The following is an 11,045-nucleotide window of genomic DNA, read 5'->3' as shown; positions in this document are numbered from 1 at the left end:
TCCATTTTTGAAGATTAAATGAGATTCCTTGTTGTTGTTTTTATGTTAATCCCTAGTACTTGGCCACTGTAAACACTCAGGACATCCAGGAAATGGTCATTGCTGGTTGATTTTCCTCATCCCCAGTCTCAAGGAGATGTTAACAATGAGTTCTGACACTTGTTACCAGGCTGTCCTTTAGGAGTCATCACCACTGAAAGGGCCCCCAGTGTGTGAGAGGAAAGCTCCCAGGCACTGGGAGTAAGAGAAGATCTAACTTGCCCAGCTTGCTGCATGACCACAGAAAAATCACTTGTTCCCCCTGGGCCTCAGTTTCCTCCTCTGTAAGATGATACTGGACAAGATCAGTGTCTTTCAAACTTGCTTTTTAGCTGGAGCCCCCTTAGTTCAAGTGAACCCTTACTCAGCAGTCTGGTTTTTTAATGGAGGTGGAGGTCTGGAGCATTACCAGATTCATGGCCCATGCCCTGGGCCTGAGGAGAGGGTCCAATAGTGTATGAAGAGCTACATTGGTCAGATGACCTACTCATCAGACTAAGCATCACTCAGGGGACTTTTCCATCTACTTCACTCCTGCCCCCTGGCATGGCAGCAGGACATTTGGAAGAATGGCCATGGTTCCACCTCCTCTGGCTCTTCTTCAGCATTTCATTTTCCTGAACCCACATCTTCCTCCTACCCTGACTTTCTTGTTTCTCTCTAAGCCACTTCTGTCTTTCTCCCTCTGCCCTTGTTTTTCCCTTTTCACCTCATGTAGATTCAGGACATTCTGAAGGTGTTGGTGTCCAACCTTCACCATTCTAGTGGGGTAGCTCCCCATTGAACAAGTGGAAGGTGAGGCAGTGCCAGGACCCCTCTCTGGCTTGCTGTCTTCAGCTGTGCATGCCCCTGAGGCTTCTCTGGTTTGGGGGATACTTTGCCTCTGGCTTATTTTTATTTTGCCGGCATTATCCTTCAGCCTGTTTATGTCTGCTGCTTCTCCTGCTTGATTGATTGGGTTTTTTCCTTCCCTGCATCTTTTATCATCTTGGAAATGGTGAGACATACCTTAAAGTTTAAAAGTAGTTTGGGAATAATGTACAGAACAGGCATGTGGGATTTGAGGCTTTTTTTTTTCTTTCCTTTTCTTCTTTTTCTTCTTCTTCTTCTTTTTTTTTTTTTTTTTTTTTTTTTTTTTTTTTGAGACAGAGTCTCACTCTGTCACCCAGACTGGAGTGCAGTGGCACAATCTTGGCTCACTACAACCTCTGCCTCCGTGCTTCAAGTGATTCTCTTGCCTTAGCCTCCTGAGTAGCAGGGATTACAGGCATCTGCCACCATGCCAGGCTAATCTTCTTATTTTTAGTAGAGATGGAGTTTCACCATGTAGGCCAGGCTGGTCTCGAACTCCTGACCTCAAGGGATCCAACCGCCTCTGCCTCTCAATGTGCTGGGATTACAAGCATGAGTCACTGTGCCCAGCCCCTTGCTGTTTTATTTTTTTACTTTCTCGATATCCATAACTGTATCCCATGTAAGTTTTTTTTTCTTTTTTCTCTCTTTTTTTTTTTTTTTTTTTTGAATTTCTATTACCTCTGCATCATCTGCTACCCTGAAGGGTCTGGAGGTAAGAGGCCCTGGGCCAAGGTGCAGTGACCCTGCAGGCCAGCCCTCCAAGCTCCTCTCACGGCAGGGGCTGCGTGCCCCTCTGTCAGCTGAGACAGCCCACACACACCCTAGCCCTAATGATTGTTCTCTCTACTTCTCCCCGCAATCATCCTTCAACTCCTCCTCTCTGCGTGCACCTCAGAGCCGGTACAAAGAACTGGAAGTAGCCCTGGACTCAAGCTCCGCAACAATCAATCAACTCAATGAAAACATAGAATCACTGGTAAGAGTCCAGTGGGGTCCCTGATTCCACGCTGCCAATCCTGGGTTTTAGTTTCCCCCTGGGGCTCTGAAGAAAGGGGCTGAGGGCCCCTGGTCCAAAGGGCAGATGGGGAGCTGAAGCACCCAGGCCTCACCTGGGGGGACCCCAGAGCAAGGAGCATGCAGCATGGCTCTTCTGTCACTGTCCTCTTTGCTGACTCTCTGCTTCTCCAGACACCCCTGCTCCAGTCCTTGCCACACATGCCCTGGGGTTGTTACCTCTCAGGGAAGCACTAGCCTGATGGTTTGTCAGGGGCCCTGTATTTCTGCTGTGACTCAGTCCCCAATTTGCTTTTTGAGTCTGGACAAGCCACCTCTCCTCCTTGCGCTGCTGTTTCCAAAGGAGGTAGAGCATCAAAGGTCTCGGTTAGCTCTGAGAGTCTGAGATTTAAAGGCTCCTACAATGGAAACCTGAGGGCCAAGGGCTCCTGTCTGTCCTTTTCCATTCTATATCTGCTGTGAAGAACTGTACCTGGCTTGTACGTGCTCAGTAAATGTTTGTTGAATGAACGCACCTTTCTCAATCACAAGCTGGCAGAAGGGTGGGGCCTTTCTCAGACTCTGTCTCTAGAGGTTTATGTTACTGTCCTTTGGAGAGAATCCAGATTCAGACTTTGAGTTCCGTGGCTGTGGGCAAAAACCAACAAAGACCCAAATCCTCTGTCTTTGGGAGCTTGAGGACAGTTGACCCGTTCATGTTGCCATTGGGTCTGAGAATGTTGTCTTTAAAATTCCTTCCTGGCCCCTGCCTACCGCTTCCTGGGGGATAGAGTTGAGGGGGCCACCCTCAGTCACCTGAATTTGACTGTCCCCACAGAAACAACAGAAGAAACAAGTGGAACATCAGCTGGAAGAAGTAATGTGATTTCTTTGTTTGCACACAACATGACTGCTGGGTTTGGGGGGCACTCAGATGTAGAGGCACCAGTCTCGTCTTGCCCACTCCCAGCCTGGGGAAGAAGGCTCACCCCTCAGATTCCACCACATTCCCACAGGGTCCCTGATAATTTGGTCCCATGGGTGGGCCTGTGCTGGGGCATTGGTGGCATTCTGGGGGCATGTCTCTTGCTGTGCCATCTCTGCCTCCCCCGGGTAAGAGCTCTGTCTTCCTCTTCCTATAGGAAAAGAAAGCAAACAATGACATACACAAAGCACAGACGGAGCAGTTAGAGGTGAGTGGAGGGTGGGGAGTTTTCTCCTGTCCTCCGGAGAATGTTTCTTTCCGTCTCTTTCAGCACTTGCTTGGCTTTTCTCCCAAACATTCCATTTCAGACAATCAACATCCTCACGCTGGAAAAGGCAGACTTGAAGACCACCCTTTACCATACTAAACGTGCCGCCAGACACTTCGAAGGTGGGAATCTGGGCACCCCATCATCCTTCAACCTGGCACTTTGACAGGTCTTTAGGGGGAGTCCTTTGGGCCCCATCTCCACCTCTGTCATTACAGAAGAGTCCAAGGATCTGGCCGGCCGCCTGCAATACTCTTTACAGCGTATTCAAGAATTGGAGCGGGCTCTCTCTGCTGTGTCTGCACAGCAGCAGGAAGAGGACAGGGTGAGTCCAACCAGCTGCCCCATCCCCTGGCAGCCCAGCTTCCCAGATGGAGGAGAGAGTGTAAAAGTCCCTTCTGCAGGATGCAGTGTCCTGCCCAGAAGGCAGCATGCTCATTTCTTGCTGCTTTTGTGTGTGGTTGTTAGAGGCAACCTGGGGCTGAGTCAGCTGCTGTGGGTGAGTTGGGGGCACTGTGGGGAGCGAGCACTGGAGGCAGAGCTCAGAGGCTAAGTGCCTGCCCTGCCCTTACCTGGCTGTGGCCTTGGCCAAGTCCTAGGTGGGATATTCGGTACTTGTACTGTGAAGGTACAGAAGAGTACCTTTAGTATGTCACCATTTCTGTAGAGAGAGGAAAGGTGTGTGTGTGTGGGTGTGAGTGTGTGTGTCTGTGTGTGTGTACATACTATGATAATATACATAAAACATGTTTGCAAGGGTTTGTAAAAAATTCAGCAGAGAGTAATGGGGTGCCTGGGAGACACTTCCCTTCTGTACCTTCTGAGTTTTGGACTATGGGAATGTATCAACCTTTCAAAAAGTGAACAAAAGATTAATTTCCCCCTTGCTATCTGTGCCCCCACCCTCAGCAAGAAAAATGGGCTTAGATAATTGGATAGACCTGGGTGTTCAAATCCCAGCTCAGTCTGAGTGATTTTAGGCAAGCCCTTAACCTCGAACACTTGACGTTTTTCATCTACACAATAGGGGTTATCCTATTAGCTGTCTCATATGGTGGTTGTGAGGATTAAATGGGATTGCTAGTATGGTACCTGGTGAAGCACTCCATAAAGGTTCAAACAGTGGTAGTAATAACAGTAATAACAATAGCAATGTTATCTGATCTCTCTGGGCCTCCGTTAGCCAGCTGTAATTCAATCTCTTTCCCTGTCCCTTCCAACTTTACTGAGTTCTTTTAAAACCAGGCCATGGGCTTAGAAATGTCTTGATCTTTATTGACTGAATTGTATATTGAGCCTAGACCTAGCCCTTTTAAGGGGCACTGCCCGGGCTCCCCACATCAAAACTTCTCACTCTTCACCATCCAGTCCTCGAGCCGCAGTGAAGCAGTCCTCCAGCGGCAGTTACAGCAGACCAGAAAGGAGCGGGCGCTGCTGAACACACACGTGACACAGGTGAGGCTTTGCAGAGGGAGGGATGTGGAAGAAAGATGATCCCAGCTGGCCAGGAGCAGGTGAGGACCAGTGACAGCCCTTTCTCACTTCTGTGGCCATTCTTGCAGGTGACAGAGTCACTTAAACAAGTCCAGCTAGAGAGAGATGAATATGCTCAACATATAAAAGGAGAGAGGGCCCGGTGGCAGGAGAGGATGTGGAAAATGTCGATGGAGGTGAGACCTGACCCTTCAGCCCCCACCTTTGATGGGTCACTGGATCTTTCTGGGCATCTGTAAAATGGGACTAGTACAGCCAGAGGTGGTCATGGGTCTGGGTTTGTGGAGGTGGGGGCAGAGAGGGAGATGGTAGCCTGTCCAGCCACCAGCCCCTCTTTCCAGGGCCCTTTCCCCCTGTACTTTGGGCAGGCTCGCACATTGAAGGAGGAGAAGAAACGTGACATATATCGGATACAGGAGCTGGAGAGGAGCTTGTCTGAACTCAAACACCAGATGGGTAAGATGGGGCTGGTGTGACCTGGGAGCAGGACTGGCATCAGAGGGCTGTGGGGTGGCTTAGAATGCCCCAGGGAGGTGGGTGGATGGAAGGGCTTTGAGGCAGCAGGAAAGTGGTCTGTGTCATCAGCCAGCAAGCCTTGTCATCTCCATGAGCCTCAGGGTCCCCATCAGCAAAGAGAGAGGAGTGCCCATTGTCAGCCACCCACAGTGCTCTCTATCTGACATGGCTTGGAAATTGGCTACCATCCGGTGCAAGGAATCATTAGCAATGAGGCCAAGTTTGGGAAGCCTGAGAGGAGCTGCATCAAAAGGAGGGCTTTTTCTTTGAGGGGGGGTGGTGGGTGGGGAATCCAGAGCCCCTTATTGTCTGCTTCATTTCTCAGCTGAGCCCCCATCCTCGGCACCCCCAGCAGGGACATCTGAGGTGGAGCAGCTACAAGATGAGGCCAAACACCTGAGGAAGGAGGTGGAAAGTCTGGAGGGAAAGCTCCAATCCCAGGTGGAAAACAATCAGGCCTTGAGTCTCCTGAGCAAGGAGCAAAAGGAGAGACTCCAGGAGGAGGAGGAAGGCTCCAAGAGCAGCAGGAGAGGCTCCAAAAGCAGGAGGAGAAGATCCACGAGCAGGAGGAAAGGAGGCTGCAGGAGCAGGAGAGACTGTGTGAGCAAAAGGAGATGCTTCGGGAGCAGCAGAAGAGGCTGGGGGAGCAGGGTGACAGGCTGCGAAAGCAGGAGGAGAGGCTGCAAAAGGAGGAGGAGAGGCTGTGGGAGAAGGAGGAGAGGCTATGAAAGCAGGAGGAGAGACTGTGGGAGAAGGAGGAGAGGCTACAAAAGCAGGAGGAGAGGCTGCGAAAGCAGGAGGAGAGACTACAAAAGCAGGAGGAGAGGCTGTGGGAGAAGGAGGAGAGGCTACGAAAGCAGGAGGAGAGGCTGCAAAAGGAGGAGGAGAGGCTGCAAAAGCAGGAGGAGAGGCTATGAAAGCAGGAGGAGAGGCTGTGGGAGAAGGAGGAGAGGCTACGAAAACAGGAGAAGAGTCTGCGAATGCAGGAGGAGAGGCTCCTGCTCTCCCAGAACTACAAGTTCAATAAGCAACTGGCCGAGCCACAGTGCAGCTTTGAGGATCTGGTGGGTTGCCCCACCTGGGCAGCCTGCCCTCATCCCTAGCCCTCCAGGCCTTTGTTTCCCCACCTGTAAAATGAGGCAGTGTAGCCCTCACATGACATGGTACTTCTAAAGGCATCTGTGAGCCAGAGCTCATCAGGCCCTGCTCTGATGGCTGTGGGGGAGAGGGGATGATTTTTCTAACTTGCCTCCACCCTTCCCAGTGACATGGGAGGCAGACACCAAGTTCTGGGGTCTCCAGCTGCAGTGGCTGGCCACTGATTGCTTCTTTCTGTCCAGAACAATGAGAACAAGAGCGCACTGCAGTTGGAGCAGCAAGTAAAGGAGCTGCAGGAGAAGCTGAGCGAGGTGAAGGAGACGGTAACCTCTGCCCCATCCAAGAAGGGCTGGGAGGCAGGCACCAGCCTCTGGGGAGGGGAGGTGCCAGGCCAAAGGCAGCTCCAGCTGGGGGCAGGTGATGGCAGCAACCTCCAGGGCAGCTCCATGACTGTTTCTTGCTTCCTGCCCTCTGACTTTTAGAGGTGGGTAGCCCTGGGCTCCTCCCAGGTCTGGACATCATCACCCCAGCTAAAGGCATAGATTACTCCAACCATAGAGGAAGAGACAGTGGAACAAGAGGCTCCTTATGCCGGGCACAGTGGCTCCTGCCTGTAACCCCAGCACTTTGGGAGGCTGAGGCAGGAGAATTACTTGAGGTCAGGAGTTTGAGACCAACCTGGCCAAAATTGCAAAACCTCATCTCTACTGAAATAACAACAACAACAAATTAGCCCGGCATGGTGGCACATGCCTGTAATCTCAGCTACTCAGGAGGCTGAGGCACGAGAATCGCTTGAGCCTGGGAGGTGGATGTTGCAGTGAGTCGAGATTGCACCACTGCCCTCCAGTATGGGCCACAAGGTGACATTCTGTCTCAAAATAAAACAAAAAAGCCTCCTTAGATTCAAACTGGATTCCAACCTCGATTCCACTGGTCACCATTCAACTACTTTTCATCTCTAAGTCTCTGTTTCTTTAACTTCAAAAGGAAGTTAATATTTTTCTTATGGAGGTGCTGGGGATTAAATGAGAGAACACATGGAAAGCATTAGGCATGGAGCACACTTAGCAGATGGTCATTGGCTCCCTCAGCTTTTCCACCAGTCTGTGGTCTACAGTTTAAATGGTGGGAAGAAGGACATGAGATTTGAGGCTGGGGAAGGAAACATGTGGTTCTAGGAAAGGGAGGAAGTCTCTTAGGCCTGGAGCAAGGGGCCAGGGGCCTGGGCAGGTGACAGAGCCCCACTGTGCCCTCGCTACCCTATTAATGGGCCCAGAATCTGGAAGTCAACCACCACATGCCCTCATGCCCAGGGTCTTCCTGCAGGTGGAGCTGAAGAGCCAAGAATCTAACAGTCAGCAGCAGCAGTGAGATTAGTACCTGGGTCACCTGCAGCAGTACGTGGCCACCCATTAGCAGCTGACCTCTGAGAAGCAGCACGACAGTAGCAGCCACTGCCGCAGACCCAGCTCGTGGACCAGCCGCAAGCGTTAAGGGAAGCTCAGGCAAAGCCGTGGCTGAGATGGCCTACCAAAAGCTGCAGGAGACCCAGGGAGGAGTTGATGAGGACAGGGCCCCAAGGATGACTACAAACTTCTGTGCCTTCTCACTCTATTTTTCATCCCCTTAGGAGTGCCTAGAAGCTGCCAGCCAGTGGAACCAACAGCTAGAGACCCAGTTGAGTCTCATGGCTCTCCCTGGACAAGGTACAGGAGACCACTCAGAGGAAGAGGAGAGGGCCCCAGGAGGAAGGGGGAATTGTTAGCAGCATAGGATTGAGGGGTTGGAAGAGACCTTTAGAACAGCTGGTTGTTATGCCAACCAGGTGTCTGCACTAAGTTCGGCGTCAATATAATGACCTCCCGGGAGCAGGGGGCCACCAGGTTGCCTAAGGATGAGTGAACTGGCACAGATCAGAAAGGGAGCAGGTCAGAACTCCCGCACCGACAGGTAGCAGGACTGTGCCTGGGCAATATAGCAAGATCTTTGTTCTTAAAAGGAAAACTAAAGAACAGCAGCTCATTCCCCTCTGGGGAGGGGCTGGCTCAGGGTTACACAGTGATGGTGGGGACAGACGTAGGCCCACAGTACCTCCCTTGTTGGGTTTTCTGAGGACCCCTCTGGCCACCTCCCTACAGGAGATGGAGGAGGACATCTGGACAGTGGGGAGGAGGGGGTGCCTCGTCCTATGCCGAGTGTCCCACAGGACCTGGAGAGCCGGGAGGCCACAGTGAGTCTGATTTTCCCTGCCCCCGCTTTGCCACCTTCCTCTGTGGTCCCTCCCAGACCCCCTTAGGCTCTTGCTTTCCCCGTCTTCTGATTTCTCTGGACCTTCACCCCTTCCGGGAGCCAGTGGTCAGACACCACTTCACCTGTGACCAACAGGTGCACTCTCTGAGGCCCCAAGGGAAGGGGCTGTGCTCCACCTCCCTGCCCCATTTGTTCTGTGTATGCCCCTACAAGAATACTCACCTCTTGCCTTCGAGTGGCATTTTTCAACTCCGCTGGAGCCAGTTTCCAGGAGGAGCAGGCACGGCTATGTGGGCAGTGGAAGGTGTGAAGGCTGTGCTGCCTGCACCTGGCTCACCTGGTGGCCTCGGCCTGGAAGGAGCCAGAGGCAGAGGCCCCAGCCTCAGGGACTGGGGGTGAGTTTGTGTGTGGGGAGAGCTACCGGGCCCTGTAGGAGGCCATGGAGAAGGTGAAGGTGAGTCCTGGCATGGGCCAAGAAAAGTGGGGGCAGGGCAGGAGAGGTCACTCCCAAGATATGACCCCATTATTTTGGCTCCAGAGTGGCTTTATGGACCTCCCAAAGGAGAAGGTGGATGGGAAGGAGCAGGTGGAGAACCTAGAGCTTGGATTCATCCAGCTCTCTGGAGCAACAGACGGCATGAGTGAGCGGGAGGCCACGGCATGGGCACGGGCAGCTGCAGGGCTGTTGTAGGGGCCCCAGCGTCTGAGCCCTGTCCTCTTGCAGGAGAGTGCTTCACCGTATATGGGAGCCAAGGAGCAGTCCCAAACACGCGGCACCAGGAGGAGGAGGACGTCAGCAGTCTGGCCCAGAATGAGGAAGAGATGAACATAGGGCACGAAACATTTCTGCAGGGGTGGGGGTGGGTGTGAGCACAGGCTCTGATGTGGTAGCTGAGCACTCCTCCCTTCAGGTGAAGCTGCTGGAGCTGCAGGAGCTGGTGTTGCCGCTTGTGGGTGACCACGAGGGGCATGACAAATTCCTCCCCACTGCCCAGAACCCTGCTGATGAGCCCGCTCCAGGGGCCCCAGCCCCCCAGGAACTTGGGGCTGCCCATGAGCAGGGTGGTGAGTAGAGCCCTCAGGTGGGGTGGGCAGGCAGGGGCAGGGGAGCCTAGCACTGTGCTCAGACCCCTGCCTCCCTCTCTCCGAAGATTTTTATGAGGTGAGCCTGGCCAACAGCATGGAGCCTGCACCAGGAGAGGACAGGGAGGGTTCTCCCCATGACAACCCCACTGCACAGAAGATCCTGCAGCTGCTTCCTGTAACGCAGGACACCCAGGAGCACCCAGGCTTGGCCACCAAACCCTGCGTGCCATTCTTTTACCGGGCAGCCAAGAACAGGGAGATAAACATCATCATCATCTAAAAGCTGGTCAAGAAATTAAAAAAAAAAAAAATTATGGGGTCAATCCCCTACACAATCCATCTACTTCATTGGAATGTTAGAGCCCCTCATGTTTATTTACGTTTCTAATTTACAGTTTAAATTTATTTGTAGAAAGTTAAGGGAGAGTGGGTCTTTCCCTGATGTTCACTCTGGCATCCTTTAGCATTTTTGTTTTTAATTGATAATTGTAGGTCATTAGCACGGATATTGAGTTTGCCCTTACATGGTGGGAGTTCAAACACACAAAGACCCACTATTTGCACAAAACTATTCTTACTGGTTTGGAATAGGCTGCCATGCTTTTTAAATGTTATTGCAGCATGTATATTCATTACAGAATTCAGATAAAATTGGCTTATGTTCTGCTATTATGTTTGATCGAATCCTAATCACAGTGAGCTCTTCATTAGCTCAGCATGTGGTTTGCCCTCAAGTGCGCACTGTTTCTTACTTTGTAATATGCCACTGTGGTTACTGACATTTAGAGTTGTTTAAAGGCCAAGAACTGGAAACAGCCTTTCCCCTATTTTCTGTGTATTGGGGATGGGAGTGATAACATTTGGGAGCTTAAATCTCACAGAAGAGGAAAGGGCCTGTTCTGGCAGGTGTGTGCAGGATAGAGTGTGATTCATTTGTTCTAAGCGTGGAATGAGCGCCGTACTCATGGTGCAGCAGTTCCCTCGAGGATTTGTATGTGCTCTGGGCTCATGAAGAGGCCGTGAGCATGAGCTGCAAAGCAGCTGGACTCTTTTCTCAATGACCTAAAAGGATTCTTTCTGAGGAATGAAAGGCTCCCATTATTGACTGGTGGATGTGTCCTTTCCCAGCCTAGAGCATTTATATATCTACAATACATTTTAAAGTCAGAGTTCATGTTACTCTGTTTTAATTCACACATCACATGTCCCAGTACACAAAAAGGGCACTAGTTTCTGGCATTCTTCTTAATGTATTAGTGAAGATCATAAGAAACCCTTTCAGAAAGCTTAAATGTCCTGTGCATAGAGGCTCTAGTCAAGAATGAATTCGAGAAGGAAAGCTGTGTGACACCTGGCATTCCTCTATGTTCACGGAGCTTCTTTTGAGGCTAGAAGACTGATTTTACCATCTAGACTTTACAATACCTATTTTCAGCCACATTGGTTAATCTGATATAG

At 51.3% G+C, this 11,045-nt stretch overlaps 1 protein-coding gene across 1 annotated transcript; it reads left to right on the top strand.

Annotated features, from left to right (window-relative positions):
• Positions 1 to 1,561: 1,561 nt before the first annotated feature.
• Positions 1,562 to 10,043, top strand: LOC116273475 (golgin subfamily A member 6C-like; the record flags this gene model as incomplete). Its single annotated transcript, XM_031662541.1, has 16 exons — positions 1,562 to 1,870; positions 2,726 to 2,764; positions 3,030 to 3,080; positions 3,181 to 3,262; positions 3,359 to 3,465; positions 4,509 to 4,595; positions 4,703 to 4,810; positions 4,976 to 5,090; positions 5,476 to 5,750; positions 6,491 to 6,559; positions 7,882 to 7,957; positions 8,390 to 8,481; positions 9,040 to 9,142; positions 9,226 to 9,334; positions 9,413 to 9,566; positions 9,653 to 10,043. Coding segments are annotated over 15 exons (1,626 nt in total), but the record flags the coding sequence as incomplete, so codon positions are not given.
• Positions 10,044 to 11,045: the final 1,002 nt, after the last annotated feature.

Source organism: Papio anubis, unplaced genomic scaffold (genome assembly GCF_008728515.1).
Source record: "Papio anubis isolate 15944 unplaced genomic scaffold, Panubis1.0 scaffold735, whole genome shotgun sequence".
Taxonomy (NCBI): domain Eukaryota; kingdom Metazoa; phylum Chordata; class Mammalia; order Primates; family Cercopithecidae; genus Papio; species Papio anubis.
This window is presented reverse-complemented; position numbering and strand designations above follow the sequence as displayed.